The sequence below is a fragment of the Acanthaster planci genome, linkage group LG12, assembly GCF_054643075.1.
Source record: "Acanthaster planci isolate LZ-2023a linkage group LG12, COTS_SCS, whole genome shotgun sequence".
NCBI classification, from domain to species: Eukaryota; Metazoa; Echinodermata; class Asteroidea; order Valvatida; family Acanthasteridae; genus Acanthaster; species Acanthaster planci.
Genome location: NC_141788.1, coordinates 1,586,104 through 1,601,850, shown reverse-complemented (window position 1 = coordinate 1,601,850; position 15,747 = coordinate 1,586,104). Strand labels below are relative to the sequence as shown.

Below are 15,747 nucleotides of genomic sequence, written 5' to 3'. Positions count from 1 at the left end.
AAATTTCCTGAGGGGGAGGGAGTAAATCCTCCCCCTCCCCCATTTCAAGAAAACCAGAACTATTTGAGTCTGTGCTGAGTGACAGGAAATGTGGGTTTCAATGACTTTTCTTCACCAGGCATGCCAGGAGTCGATATGTAGTAACTTCAGCTTGACGTATTTCACCACCTGTTGGTGTTTTAGTTTTAAGCGTGCCCTCAAAGATAAGAGTGGACTGCCGTGGAATTTAAGCACCTGCTAATGGGCCCTGGCATATTTACCCTTGGCATAAATTTAGCCCTTGGCTTAGATGTTAACTCTGGGAAATTGAATCTTGAAATCTACCTGCTTTGATTACTGTGGGTGCTATGTTTATTCCGTAGACTGTGTAAGCAAGTTGTAGAAAGAATGGAGCTTGTTTGATGTTTATTCCAAGTGACTCCTTCAAGGGCGTTTGAAGTCAGAAACTGAACGGTGCATGAACTGACTATTTGTCGAATTTCAAATGTAGAGTTGGTGTGACTTGTGAATATAAGCCACCAGCTTTCACAAAGTTAATGCCTGCAGATTCTGCATTTTAAAATTGTTTTGGCTTTACAGACTCCAAACTTGGTTAGGATTTCATTAGTAAACAGTGTTTTTTTTCCTTCTTGTTTCAAGTTGTTGGTTGGCAGTGGATAACAACTTCATCTGGGCTTTTGTCGCTCCAGTCATCGTCATAATTGTGGTAAGTTTTGCGGAGGAGAACTTGTGAGCACGAATTGAGAATTAGCGTCAAATTGGCCCGGTAGTGTGGAGCCGTCATATGACTTCAGGGACTTCTGTTTTTTTTTAGTCCTTGCCACAAAAGGGAACAACGAGTCTCTCAGTGTCTGATGATTTGAAATTCAAGCTTCTAAAGGTGGCTGTTATTATTTGGATATTTTTCTTGTCAGGTGAACACCATGTTCCTCTCCATGGCGATATTCATCATGTGTCGCCATAGTACCATGCAGACTAATCAGAAAGAGAAGACAAAGAAGGAGAAGATAACGTGAGTAAAAGCCGTGAATCTTGCATCGCCGTAGCTATACTCTCATAGCGCTCCTTTTTCTTTTTACAGTGATGTGTTATCAGCACTCAAATGCGGGAAGCAGACTGACATATTACAGGAATAAAGCACCGGTTGGAGTAAATGGAGAATTTTATCAGACGCTTTTTACAATACAGAGGCTGGGTTTAAAGGTTTGGCATTTCTTGGAAATATGAATAGATCTCAACATTTCTGATTCCACATTCTGCTGGTTGGACCTATTGATGCTTGGCTTAAAATGTCCCTGGTAGTCAAACATTTTTGTGAGCTTGGCGTTGGGATGATGGTTTGTTGGATAAGACTGTGTATGCAATGCCTTGAATTATCTCTCCAGATAAACAGTCTCATAGGATTCAAGAGCTTTGCACACAGTGGTTAAATCAGACAAGATGTACAAAAATATTACGGGATGATCTTGATGGATTGCCACTTTGGCATTTCAAACTTCTAAAGATCTTATCCTTGAATCTTCGTAATGCCGGCAATAAGACAAATCTGTACACTGTACCTCCGGGAAGTTGGTGGGCTTCAGTTAATCCTTCCAGACCCCGAGTTTTGATCCCTGAGATAAGTAACGTAATCTACCTCAGATGGCAGGCCTATATCCTGCTTTCCTGCTAAAAAGAAAAAAGTCAGTGCTTAAAACAAGTGGCTATGTTGAAAACCTTGTACATATTCGTTTTTCTTCAATTCCTGTAACTATTCAATATTCATAGACAGGATTTTTTAAGAACTGACCTGTCAAAGTTGGGGCATCTGTGAACTTGATTTTTTGACAAGTCAGTGAAAATGCACAACAATTTTTGCGAGTTGAAACATCTGGCTAGGATCAGGTTTAAGGGGTAGATTCAAGTGTACAGTGTGCCTGAGTGAATCTACCTCTGCTTAGAATGAAGTTAAAAACGAGGTGCTTCTGGCCCTGTTTCAGGCTCGTGTGATCTGTCAAAGATTGCACTGTCAGTGGTATTGGTATTAGAATATTGGACTTGTTTTGCAACTTGCAGTAACATTCAAAACATGTTCAGGACGATTTGACTAATCATACCTGCCTTTCTGAAGACAAGGTATTTATGGTCAGGCAGTGCACAGATTCAAATGGTCTGATATCCAGCCATCGTCACCAAATCCTTCTTTAGCATGACTTGATTTCTGTGCAATTCCCATCTGTCCAGTGTCGGATCATCTACATAAAAATCAATTATCTTGTCTTAATTTCAATTCGTTACACCGAATAATTTGATCTTTGCTTTTCTACAAACTTTCCTTCACACCAAGCACTTCTGGTTTTTATACTCAAAGTCTGTTTGGTATTGTAAGCCCATCACTGAGAGTGTTTTAGGTTCAATATTTTTCCAAATTCCAACGATAGTTCCTGTTTGATGTATCTGTACTTCCGTGTCTTATCTTCATCTGGGTCTCGTTGCTTGTTATTACTAACCTACCAGCTGTTCCCTCTCATTTCCTTCCCACTCTCTGCCCTAGTCCTGTCATCAACGAGCAAAACTTCGGAAGTAGCCAACAAATTGTGTAAGGAACATAGTTGTCTCAAGGGACTTCAGAACTCCTGGTGGTCGATAAATCAATTAAAGGTGGCATGGGAGGAGGGGCATTTTCCATGAGAAAAGTTACCCTCAGAGCACGGTCTCCTGTGAAATATTGAATGGAATGTGAACCTTGACTCAAAGCAGCTCATGTGTGGCAACAGCCTCCAGATCTATGCATGTTTTTCTCAGATTAAAACCCTCATAAATAAATTGCACATTGGAAACCAGTTGTCAGCTCTTGTTAGGCATTTTGTCAGTTATCAGGAAATCAAACTGAGGTTTGACATGTCAGCAGAAGGTGTAACCTGACACGAGAAAAATTTCTGGAGGCACCAACAAAACTCAGACAAAGCAGAAATTTGGGAGGGGGTGATCTAAAGGACAGTGGTAAAGTGTATTGGGACAAATTTAGGGAGTGAAAATCAAGGGGTTTGGAGTTTTCATCTGCAGTTTCGCACTCAGGTATTGCACTGTAGGACTGGTTGTGCTATTTCTTCGAGTGTGTACATAAGTACATGTACAGATGTACCGTTACTCTGAGGAAAAAATAGACAAGTTTTTTTTCTTCAGTAAGGGCCAGTGGAAATGCCTCTATAAGCATGGCTGTAATTTATCTCTTGGAGTTTCCAGAATTTACGAGAAGTACATGTAAGCTTGCATTTCACAATATGAATTGGCCACTGTTCTGACTACGGCACACTTTAACATGTGTGCTTTCCTGTGGTGCACAGTGCGGCTCTGCAGGAAAGTATACAAGCATCCGTACACAGAGTAGGCCTATTGATTTGTCGACCACAAGGGCATTCAAAGCTGTTACTGGTAACCATGGCAACAGTGACTTTGCACTGCACTACATATGTATTGTATATGTACATGCACCGAATGCCAAATTTTCTTTAAGTTTTTGTCATCTGTCCTTGTTTTCCTGTGACCTGGTTCTTCTCAAGTTTAATTCTGTTTTCTTTAGTTACCGTGTTCACGTCAGCACCTGCAATTCTGAATTGCGGGGAGTACATGAGAGATACATATTAGTTATTTCTTTTGTTTTATCCATTGTTCTTTGTTGCTGATTACTTTCCCCAAATCCCAGAAGCTCACCTCAGCGCGACCAGTTTTGTTATTTTCATGGTATTCTCGTGATGTCGTGGTTTTGCGTGATGGTGGTGAATTTGAAGACTTGGTTCCAGAAATGTTTGAGGGGGAGAGATATTGTGATATTCAGGCTATGATCTTTACATTTTCACTTGAAATTCTGTATAAAATAATGGCAGTGCTGGTAGCCGCTTAAAGTGTGTGTTCTTTAGATATGGTGTTTTATTTTTATTAGTTGAATACTGGTACCTTGCATGCACTCTAATTTGACATTAAGGATTTAAAAAAATATTAAAATATTTTGAAGTTTGTAGAATCCATGTCACAGTAACCGTAACTTACAGTGTTACAGTAAACGTAACTCCTTTGGCATTCCTGCTGGGTACATGCTCAGATCTGTCAACTTCAACATGCCCTAAAAAGTTCTGATGCTGCTTTGTCATGTTTGTATTGTGTGTGATTGTGTTTGATAAGTCGACATCCAGTCAGCTTATTCATGGCCAGGCTTTACTGTCCCGACTGCATGAAAGATGAGAAAATATTTTGAGTTTGATTTGGGCATATACATGTATTCTGGGAGAGTTAGGGAAGGTAAATAGTTTCATCTTCAAGCAAGCTTGATTTCTTGATTCTGATTGGTCAATCTGTTGCGAGGAAGTAAGAAGTAAGCATAGGGTGATATCCCGTGTGACGGTTCTGCCCAAGTGACTGAACAGATTGTATAAAATACTGTTATCCTGTGTCTATTTTTTAAAGTCTGTACAATGCCTAACGAGCATAAACTGTTGCAAAACTCCTGCATCAGCGACGAGTCAAGTTTGCTTGGCAGTAAAACTCCTTGGGGCAAGTACATGTACACGTCAGTCTGTTTCGTACCGTTTGTTTTGTAATTTGTTTTTTCTCGCACCGTGCAATAATGCAACATCGTCCATGAGCGTGTAGTCTCGTTGTTGAAATAAACTGTTTCTCTTCCCGTTTAATAATGCTTCCATCACTTCCCAGTGCTGGAGACAACAACATGGATGTGGCAGTGTAAGTACGCTTCTTGCTACAACGTTTTGCCAACATTTTTTTTTTCCCTTCCCATGATTCTGTTCTGTGGTGAATTGAAAAAGTTGTGAAGACACTTGCAAATTGCTGGGTGGTGGAAAAAGGTGTTTGATCAGCAACTAATGTAAACTTGCTTGTAAAACTGCCCATGTTATGTTTTAAATTATGCCTTGTTTTTTGGCCATAACAATTCCTTTCTCCTCTGTGTTGTAGACAGTCCTGAAAAACTTAATCAACTCTGATGCATGGTGTGTTGTAATGTAGACCCCTATATGTTTACATTAAATGCACAGATCATTTGGGGTCTGTAAGCATGAGTGTGACATGGCTATAATCCAAGACTATTGGTAATATTCTGCTGAAGGTCTATGCATTACTTTGAAATTAAACCCTCGTTTTACATGGTGCTAGGGCACAGTGCTGTAACTTCTGCACAGTCTATTGATGATTGAGGTAATGTGTAGCATGACAGGTGGGAATAGAAGATTGTCTTTTATGTACGGTTAATGTCCTAATCAACTGGCTACGGCTAGGCTACACACATGTAAATGGAAGTGGCTGCTGCTACCATCCACTGGCTTACTGGGGCACGTGTTATTTTCAGCCATTGCCATATCCATAGGCATGGCCTTTGACAGCTCTTCCTTCACTGGCTTGCATGCTGTGTTGTCACACTTTGGGATCATTGCATACCAGGGAAGTGTATTACATTGAGCGTTCACAGTTCTTTACACGATGGGGCATTCCTACCCAGGGTTCATATCATTGTGGTTTTATTTCATGGTGTCCCTTGTTTCCCGATGGAGGAGTTTCTGTTTACTTTTCCGTTGCTTTTTCACACCTCCCTTCAGTTTGTTCCATGAAATCTTTCCTGTTGCAAGTTTATTTCACCCATGGCTACCTCTCGTGGTGTTGCTTGAATGTGAAGCAGGAGTCTAAAAACGGGCCGGCAAAATGTGATAACACTTGGCGCCTGAAAGTGTGGCATGTTTGGTGTCAAAGTGTAAAGTTAAATGAATGCCATTCTCAGTCATGTCACCGAATGCAAACACCAAAGGTTGCCTGCAAGATGAACGACTTTCAATTCTGGATTTAACAGCACAACTAAAGAGTGAACAACTTTTATTTCACTGATCCTCCCCAAAGTTCTTACCTACTCTGCAGAGGTAAAATGGATGTTTTAACTCCCGAGCAAGCCTTGTGTTGTGTGCATATCTCAAACTGTAGGTTTACCCAACCACACTCTTCTATCCTTCCTTCCCCCTTTTGAAACTCTTTGTTCCCCCACCCACCCCCCTGCAACCCTCATTTCCTGTCCTATCCTTACACCCCCCTCAGTAAACTTTCGCCCAACCCTCTACCCTTCACCCACTTAAACCCAGTGCCTCACCCTTAGCCCCACCACTGTCCCCCAACTACACACACCCTGCCTCTGTCTTGATTGAACGAATGCGGGATTGTGCTTCATTGTCAAGTGTAGTACAAGTGACCAGCACTCTCTTAACTTTTTGGTCTCATTTGTAGGTCTTGGGTAAGAGGTGCCCTGGTCCTTCTCTGTCTCCTGGGTATTACCTGGGCATTTGGCCTGCTGTATGTCACAGAATCCTTACTGGTGTTTGCCTACATCTTCACCATCGCCAATGTATTCCAGGGAATGTTCATCTTCACCTTCCACTGCTTCATGAATGAGAAGGTAATCAGGAAACATTGTCATCGTAATGTCTTGAAGTCATATTATATCCAGCATATTCAGTGAGATGCTTTTTTAACAGAAAGTGTCCCAACATTTCACCAAATGCCAAAAATTACACTGAGGAATAAGTGGCTTAAAGAGCATAAGGGATTCTCTGTTTTATGATTTGCAGGTTATCAAAGAGTATCGTCGCTTCATCCGCAACAGCATGTGGATGCCTGAGTGGATACGTGATCGGTATGGTGGCACATTCTACACTGGTTCCAACCAACATCGTTCTAGCTCATCCTCGTCAGGGGTGAGTTTCAGATTGTCATGTGTCTCAATCCCTGAAATGGGTTCTGATACTCATGTCCCAAGGAGAGTTTTAACCATTTTTCATTTAGAATGGCCCTTCTGAACCTGTTTTGGGAAATGTTAATTGTTCACTATTAAGATGAGGTCATTTGTGCTAATTGACAATAAAGGTTCTCATGTGTGTTGGATTTTTTGCTGCAGTAACGGAGAAATCATACAGGATTTCAGCCTTATTTGATAATTTGGAGTGAAAGTTTTATTTGAAACCAAATCAATTTATTGGAAATAAATATCAGAATTTTGTAGTATTCAGAAACAAATCAGAGAAATACTAGTACCCTGCTGTGGAAAATGCTATGGTTGTGATGGCTGATAAGAAAAGAAGAAATTTGTGAACATCTTTTTACCTTTCAGAAAAAACGAATCTGGAGCCAGGAAGACAAACGTTTGAGCAATACGACCGGTTCGAGCAGCGCTGACCACCGCAAGCTGTCCACCTCATCCAATGGTAGAAATTCTGGTGAGTAGTCTGTGTGGGGAACACTCCATGTGACACCAAAATCTCTTTCTGAAATGGTGGTGCCTTCTTTTCTTTTGTTGTTTTTTTTTGGGGGGGTTGTATGCTATTTTCTTGTTTTGACGAGCACCTGAAATTGTTCTTTCCCAGTCTTGTTAGCATGTAGATGGGCTTTCGCATCCCCTCCGTATCTGCCATATCATCAGTATGACAAACCAGTAGGATTTTCCTTTCCTTTTGTCAGCATCTTAAACAAATGCAAGAAGCCTTTCTGGATTCATTGGGTGTGAGGTGTAACTGATGTTAAAGGGGAAGCTCATAGTGGCTGTTTTACAGTGAGGTCAGAGTGGCTGTTTTACAGTGAGGTCAGAGCGGCTGTTTTACAGTGAGGTCAGAGCGGCTGTTTTACGGTGAGGTCAGAGCGGCTGTTTTACGGTGAGGTCAGAGCGGCTGTTTTACGGTGAGGTCAGAGCGGCTGTTTTACGGTGAGGTCAGAGCGGCTGTTTTACGGTGAGGTCAGAGCGGCTGTTTTACGGTGAGGTCAGAGCGGCTGTTTTACAGTGAGGTCAGAGCGGCTGTTTTACAGTGAGGTCAGAGCGGCTGTTTTACAGTGAGGTCAGAGCGGCTGTTTTACGGTGAGGTCAGAGCGGCTGTTTTACAGTGAGGTCAGAGCGGCTGTTTTACGGTGAGGTCAGAGCGGCTGTTTTACGGTGAGGTCAGAGCGGCTGTTTTACGGTGAGGTCAGAGCGGCTGTTTTACGGTGAGGTCAGAGCGGCTGTTTTACGGTGAGGTCAGAGTGGCTGTTATACAGTGAGATCATTTTTAAGTGCCTACCTACGGTATATTCAGTGACAAAAAAGCCATCTTTCAACATTCTCAAAACCTTTCTAAAAGATTGTACTTTTCAGATCCACTATGGTGGTTGTGTACAAAGTTAAACAGCATTTCCAAATTTGTGATTTACCAGTAAATTTGTAAAGAACCAGCAAAGGGGGAATAACGATCAAAAAAGTGAGGAGCTGTTCTTTTTTCTTTTTTCAATTAGTTTTAAAACATTGTTTTAGGACCAATAAACATCCTTCCAATGCCAGAAAAGGAAGCTGGTGGAAACTGCCTTTCTTTTCTGTATTTCCCTTCCAAAGGTTTTTCATTGGTTGCATTTCTGACATCCCTGCCCTCCTTCCTTTGCCTCCCCCACCGTGTTTGTCCACTGGCAGGTTCCTGTATCCGCCCCAGTGCTGTCCAGTACGCTTCATCCGTGTAGACAGAATAAATCCAGCAACGCCGTGCCCAGGATCAATTCAAATGTGAAGTAGACCCCAGAACAACCCTGTTAACCCTTGCCCTGATCATTAGGTGGTTATGGACCACCTTGCATAGCACCACAAAATACCACAGCTGTGTTTAAGTACTGCTACAATAGACCAATGTACAGTGATCTGACGACTAACGATTATCTTCCTGATGTTGTAGCTATTACCACTTGAGGCATGCGACATTGGATCAGCCAATTTCCTCATTTCGTTGCGTCTCGTGAAGGTTTTACAAATTCAGAAAGCATTTGGCTTAGCTTGGAATTTTCTCATTTTTTTCCTGACATGCGCGTACATTAAATGCAGGCCTGCGCATGGTACTGCCTTACTGTAGCTAGGCTGTACACATAGTCTGGTGTCAAGGTTGAACTTTGCCTTCAAAGTAACATGTGCCGATATGTGGTATCAGTAATGTGGTCATTTGTGGTGTCTAGCGGGGATAGGGTTAACGGAAACACTTTACACTGCTCGGCAATTAATTAAAATGTATTGTCTTTGCCGAGTTCCATCGTTAACCACGGCTTTATTAATACATTGCATGAGAAATACATGTACTGGGTATAACCTCATAATGTCTTTGTCAGCTTCACCTCTGGACCAACGAGAATTACATTGGACTTTTGATCTCTCACCTTCATGACTGCAGGCTTTTTCATGTCTTCTAATGTTTGAGTGCTCTTAGGGCCAACATTTGGATGTTTCAAAATCCTTATTGAAGTTCTGATTGTCTACTCCCTGTTCTGTGACTGACTGTTGCATGATCTTTTCATAAAAGTTTCAAGGGGTAGCTTCTTTTATCTTAACTAATTTTCTTGGAAGATGTAAACAGAGAGGTTCAGACAGTGTTGTGGATTAAACTTCGTCCAGGGTGCCTGGAATCGTAGCTGTTTTTCTTTCTGTAACACCATGAGGAACAGAATGTGGGTTGTGCCTAGTTATATTCAGACTTTGCATGCTGTTTAACTCACTGGGTTTTTCTTCAATGTGTCATTGTTGTAGTGTTTCATGTTTTTCTGTCCTTTCCCAGTTTGTGAACAGTTTAAAATACAGGTTTCTTACTGTGAGGTTAAGCTTGTGCTAGAAAACCCAAGTGCAGTGAATTGTGGCAAGATTTGAGAATATTTTGAAGGAAACAAAAATTAGGATTTTTTTGCATGGTTAGCAGTTTTATACTGACTGCATGAGGAGAGTCTAGCATCACGTGATCACCAGGCAGCACAACATCCATACGTGTACATGCAAGTCCACCGTTAACTCTAGTTTGGTCATCAGCAAAGTAATGCAAAGAAAGTAATTGGTTTTTCAGTCTTGAAATCAAAAGATGCACACATTGTGGAGACCTGTAGATATATGTAGCAAAGAGTCTGTTATATGTTGCAGCATTTGATATCTTTGGCCGTGAATTAGTGGAGTTTGGGAAGGAAGAGTTTGGGAGGAAGACTGAAGAAGCTTCATTCTTTGTAATTTTACATTGAAGTAGAAAACAATGTCAAATGATACTTTTTGTTTTTGTCCATTAGGTGAGTTTATACCGGTGCGATTCACAGCATCTGTACCAGAAACTAAGGACGGACACCAGCGTTTGTCAGATGAAGGCATTGGTCTTGAGATGGAGGATGGACAGCTAGAGCTTGCTCAGGTGGCCAAAGGCACCCCTTCCCCAACCCCGAAGCGAAGCCGTGAGGATCGGGACTTGCCAGCGAGCCCTGCTGAGGTCCGTCCACTGCTCGACTCCCCGAGGGAGCCACCGCCATCTCCAGAGAAACGCCAGCCCTTACCGTTGTACCGTCAGCTTTCCCCACCCTCCTACCGGCCACCCAAGAGTGGCAACTTCACCAGCCTCCCAGATCTAGCTCAACCCCCGCCAGCTGGCGGGCTCAGCCAGCCCGCCAAAGCTGACAAGAAAGGCAGCCTGCCCGAGCTGCCACGATCACCCCGTTTTCTACGGACCAAAATCACACGCATGAACAGTGATTCCCAGCGTGCTGGTCACTGGTCACCTCTGGATGAGCAGAAACCGCCCGACGAAGTTGACGTCGCCGATGACAACTCTGGTGATGTGGAATTCCTGGGTATCACTAGTTTGTCTCCCAGGCGAGAGACGCTCATATGATCAGTGGAGCGAGAACTCACAAGTTACTCCTGAACGGTCGTCATTACTGTACTTGAACGATTTGACAGTGGAGTAAAATGGAGTAACTGCAGCTGCATCTGTGAGCACCATGTGTGAGAAAGCCCTTCTGTGTTGTAATAATCACATCCAGTCTGTGTCTTTCCTTAGCTTTGGGCTTAGAGGACCATCACTGCTTCTAGTGATGCTGTGTGGCACAAGTCCAGGGTTTTTTTGCCTTGTTCGCAGCCACCAAGTGACAGCCAGTGAGTACTAAATCAGGCTTGTCAGAACTTGTAAGCAGCTGTGAAGCTACATGAAGTGAGTACAATTATCACTTCCATTAGAGAAATGTACATTTGGTCTGTGAGAGCTGTGGAATTTCCCATGGTCACAGTAATTACGCAACGGTTTCGTGATCCAAAGGTAAAGAAGGTTCCTAGTCGTATGCAGTAGCTTCTGCAGTGTACATGTACCTTTGCGAGTTTTGTGATGAGACAAATTGTGTAAACTCCAACAGTGGACCCACTTCCAAATTGTCCATACTGTGTGTAAATGTGTACTGTGTATATATGCAAAGATGTATACAAGAAAGCTTAGCCAAGCTGGTCCACGTCAACTCCCAAAGGAGGTGATTAGAGAGGAACGTGGAACAGCTTCAAGTCCTTCAATCCAGCTGCATTACCTTGAATTGCACCCTTATAAATCAAGTACTGATCCTGTAGCTAAGTTTCATTTGACCCTACTTTGTGCGTGCTGTTCTACAAGTTTTTTCCTTTGAGTTTTTCCACCTGACTTTTCAGTTTTGTACTTCTCAACTCGTTATCATCGGATCTGTGATTCTCGTAATCTCTACGTCAACATTTTAAAAAAAAACCACCAGCTGAACGTAGGTCTGAAATTCACGGCATTGCCCCCAGGGCAAGCTGGAGAACACAGTGTTAAAGGTCTAGTGACTTTGGAAATTCTTGCTACAGGGGTTGGATAACTTCTGGTTTAGCTGATTAGCCACTCACTGAGTTCACTCTGATGTGAGTAATCCTTACTGTCTCATAAAGGAGATACCTGCAACCCAGGTGGTATATCCCATAATGAAGGTTTTGAACCATAAAATGCCCTTTTCTTTAGAAACACAGTGGTGCTGTAGCCTTTGGGAGCAGGGTATTTAACCACTAAGATTTGTGTTCTCAAACTGTGAAGTCGTTGATTTCTGAAGAGAATTTCAGATCGGTGTAACTAGTTTAGAGTGGAGGAGTGAGGTTTTGGTGTTTTTGAAGTTTTAAGTTTTGTTTGCTGTGATATGATTTCTGCACATTTAAAAAAGAAGAAAAAAAATCAATTCTTTCATTTTACATTCTTTTTCAGAACATACGGTAACTAAAATTTGAGTTTGATTCTTTTGTTAACTACCAGTATGTGGGCTGAAATGCCTACATGTTTGAAATAGATCATTCCTTGTTATAGAATGAAATAATTGTAAATTATACTATTAAGTTACTGAAAGAAAAAGTGTTGTAAATTTGTTGATAAGCTGGTCTTATTAAAAAACCAAACAATATAATTGCTGTTAGTACGGTACGCTAAAAGCACTTGAAATATACATTAGCGCTGGCAGGACCTAGGTATGATTGTATATTGGTAGAAGTTAATCTCTGATGTAATAAAAGTGCTGTAGATTTCACTGTTACAATGAAAAAAACAAATGTTTTTAACAAAACCATTTAATAATAAGTACATATGTTTAGAACGGATACAGGTCAGTGTTGTTAGTAGGAGATGATTTTGGCTGTTTGAAGCCTGATGATTTGAACTTCCTTCGCTATTAGGAGGTTCTCTTTGGTTTGAAGTTTGGTTTTGTTTGTCGGGAAAATAGTTTTCTGATTTATTTTCAATCCAGCATTAGCTAGTGATCGCAGGCTTATTCCTTCTTGTACTTTTATACTGTAATTATTGGTAGCATGCACTAGGCAAGCATCTTGTTTGCGCCAAGATTATTCAGATTTAGAGCTCAAAGCTGTCAGGAGTGTTACAGAAACCTCGTCATAAAAGTAAAATCAAGAAGTTTGTCTTTTCACGATGGAATTACCTATTGCTTTTTTTCCATTGACTGGGATCACCAGTGCTGTTTGCCTGTCCCACGAATATTTGTTGGCGAGGTGATGGGTTGAGATGTACAATCTCAAGGATTTCTCATCAGTCTTATTTTTTTTTCTTTCAAAATTCCTCGAAGCTTTAACGTGGCTAGCTACAAAACTACATGAATAGAGTTTGTTAAGGTTCTCACCATTCAATAATTGTATTTTTCCAAGCAGAGTGCCAGCATGTTGCCTATTCCTTACTGCATGTTGCCAGTTTTAGCGTAGTACATTGGTGCTGATGTGGAAATTAATTTTCTTATTTTGATAATTATGATAAATAGACCTACGCCATAATGACGTCGGCTTTGTTTACATGTACACTTTTCTGTGGCAGTAACGTGGGATGCGATCCACCGAGCCCCCACGGGAAAGTGTACATGTAAACAGAAAATGACATCAACTCTATTTAACCCTCCTATGCTGAAGTCACTCTTTGGGTCACTTGGTAAACACCTCAAAGAAGCACAGCTGTGTTGTGTTGTGCACTGCACCAACATGCAAGAGAGTGACCTTGTGCTGTAAATCTAAAGGAGGGTTAATGGGTTTTTTCTCAGTTATGGTAATGTGTTCCTCTGATTTTTCTGACAAGACGAAAACTTTGGAAGCGGACTTACCGTTCTCAGCAGCTTGTGTTCCTTGGCATTGAACAGCCTGATGAATTTAACAGGGAACGTGACCTGTTTGTTCTGACAAGTGTATTCCTTTTAGAATAATTAAATACAGAGCTAAATCTATCTATTAATTTCATAATAATAAGCAAGCAATGTGAGATTTACAAACATCAAAAGTCCATATTGGACACATAAGGACGATTTTGTAAAATATAAAATTTCTAATAGCATAAACTACATTCTAAAATGTTTATTGCTCAAACTTTTTTTTTAAAGCTGTCTTTAAACTTCTTACTCCAGGAACTTAGCTGAAAGTGAAAAAAGCACAGTTACACGTTTTTGTTGACACATCAATAAACTATAAGACAATCATCTTTGGTAGTCTAGTGCTGCTCATTGATTGGATGAAATATGTTTCTGTTGTATTTAGTAGTCTAAAGCAAATTTCGTTCAAGTCTTATGTACTTCTTTCACAGTCCTGCATTACACAAGATTGATTTATGCCAATTTAGGAACTCTGTGTATGCAAGCTATAGATGTCAAATAAAGCATTGCGAAACCTTTGAAAAAAGTGCTTGGAACTTGTGGTAATCAGCTAAACTACTGTGTGGTAAATCAATATTTATCTCATGCAAAGTCTGCTACATAAATGTTATATTCACCAATACATGTCACATGACGACCACTCAAGCACCTTCAAAGAATGTTATTTTTACATGCGTAGACATTGACAGTTGTAGGGCAGTGCAGTTTCTGCCAAAGACAACATCTGTTGATCCGTTTCTTGAGCAGATATGGCATTCGGTTCAACAGACTGACACAGAAACCAATGGAATTACTCCAGTTAGCAACGTAGTCAAATAAGGAACATTTTGTCACTTTATGACGGTATTACTGACGGACAGTGTGTTGATAGATGTTTTTTAACCACTGGTTTTTTTACATTTTGTAGTTTAGATTTTTAATGCTGTACTATCAATCTCATTTTGTGACCAAAGAAAGGTCAAGGAGTTGAGAACTAAAATGGAAATGTCACCATGGTAACATAGAAAAGACTTGATTTGTCCAAGTCAACTTTGGCATGTGAAGTGATTTGGAATCAAAAAGCCTACTGCATTGAATTACTCATGATTGATGGTTGGGTACCGATTACCGCTTCCTGTTTTGTTCCCAGCACCAGCTGTATTTGTAGCGCTGTGTAGCCAAGAACGCCCGCTCTGGCTTGTGTCTGCTATGGTGGTTGTTTCGGCCAAGCTGTCAGTGTCAAATGCCACGTTGGTGGTCTCGGTCTCTGTGTTGGTGCCTTCGTTGTCGTCCTCGTCCACCAGCTTGACAGTGATGACAGGGTTGGTGTCCTGGTACATGTGTTCTAGAGGTGTCGGAGGAGCACTCTCGCTCTGGATTGTCACGGCAGATTTGTCTGTTTTTGTGAAATGAGAGCGGAGATAAGAGAGGAAATGGTGTACCGTACAAAACTGATAATGTAGTCCTTAATTTACGTAATGTGAATCTGATCTTACTTGAACAGTTTTTGCAACAAAAATACAAGGCAGATAAAAACTTGTTGGCCTTGAAATTCCATGTCGGAGAGAGAGGAAGGCAATTTTCACCCAATGCATACATGCACATGTTCCTTAAGTTGGAGAGTTTCTGAGAAAATCCATTCTCCATAAAATCTGACATACATAAAATAAACATTTTCCTGAAAAGTACTGTTGTAGATTTTTTAAGGAAATGTCACTTTTTTACCAGATTTTCACACAATTGCAAAGTAATCCTATTGCTCCTTTTCTTTGTACTTTCTTCTCCAAATTTGGAGGAAAATTAGATTTCAGAGAAAAATCCAATTTATTAATAATCTGCTACAGATTTACTGAAAGCCCACGTACTGCGGTATTCTTCATGGCGGCGTGTCTGACGACGGGCTATGGTAGCCCCTTTCTGACTCTGGAAGGGATAAAAAAGGGAAATATTTCATGGAAAGCATGAAATTAGTCTTCACTGTCTTCTTGTGACTGCTGTTTTATGAAGCAACCTAAAATTCTTACTTGCTATTCTTTTCATCAACTTATACATCAATTATACCTGGTAATTTGACTATTTTTTGGTTTGGAGAACAAAACACCAGAGATGACTTTAATACCCAGCTGTGGCTTGAGGTGGTGTCCCTCCCGTATCGCTTCCTGATGCAAGCTGGCAGCCATTCCTGGCGATTCAGGAACTTCCGCAGCTCTGAGTTCACTCGCTCATTGCCGAGGCAATAGAAAATGAAGATGAAAAGTCCCTGGCAAAGAAGATATCATTGGTAGCCACTCTGAATGAAGAGGCTAT

The 15,747-nt window shown here is 41.1% G+C and overlaps 2 protein-coding genes across 12 annotated transcripts in view; one reads left to right on the top strand and one right to left on the bottom strand.

Moving 5' to 3' along the window:
* Positions 1–13,987, top strand: part of LOC110982768 (adhesion G protein-coupled receptor L2-like) — a 58,674-nt gene extending 44,687 nt beyond the window's left edge. For 7 of the 10 annotated variants that reach the window (XM_022241409.2, XM_087144371.1, XM_022241408.2 and 4 more), the window contains 8 exons: positions 640–706; positions 915–1,012; positions 2,534–2,578; positions 4,690–4,719; positions 6,262–6,430; positions 6,603–6,728; positions 7,142–7,247; positions 10,078–13,987. In XM_022241409.2, the coding sequence (XP_022097101.2) occupies positions 640–706; positions 915–1,012; positions 2,534–2,578; positions 4,690–4,719; positions 6,262–6,430; positions 6,603–6,728; positions 7,142–7,247; positions 10,078–10,670 (1,234 nt within the window). In that variant the 3' untranslated portion in view covers positions 10,671–13,987. Of the gene's footprint in view, positions 1–639; positions 707–914; positions 1,013–2,533; positions 2,579–4,689; positions 4,720–6,261; positions 6,431–6,602; positions 6,729–7,141; positions 7,248–8,461; positions 8,552–10,077 lie in introns of all 10 variants that reach the window. The other 3 variants (XM_022241416.2, XM_022241410.2, XM_022241414.2) reach the window with 3 other exon arrangements.
* The window catches only part of LOC110982766 (adhesion G protein-coupled receptor L2-like), a 39,546-nt gene continuing 35,985 nt past the window's right edge, over positions 12,187–15,747 (bottom strand). Inside the window, exons 28-30 of one of the 2 annotated variants that reach the window (XM_022241406.2) lie at positions 15,560–15,700; positions 15,306–15,363; positions 12,187–14,836 (exon numbers count right to left, since the gene is read on the bottom strand). In XM_022241406.2, coding sequence (XP_022097098.2) covers positions 14,538–14,836; positions 15,306–15,363; positions 15,560–15,700 — 498 coding nt within the window. In that variant the 3' untranslated portion in view covers positions 12,187–14,537. Of the gene's footprint in view, positions 14,837–15,305; positions 15,364–15,501; positions 15,701–15,747 lie in introns of both variants that reach the window. The other variant, XM_022241407.2, reaches the window with a different exon arrangement.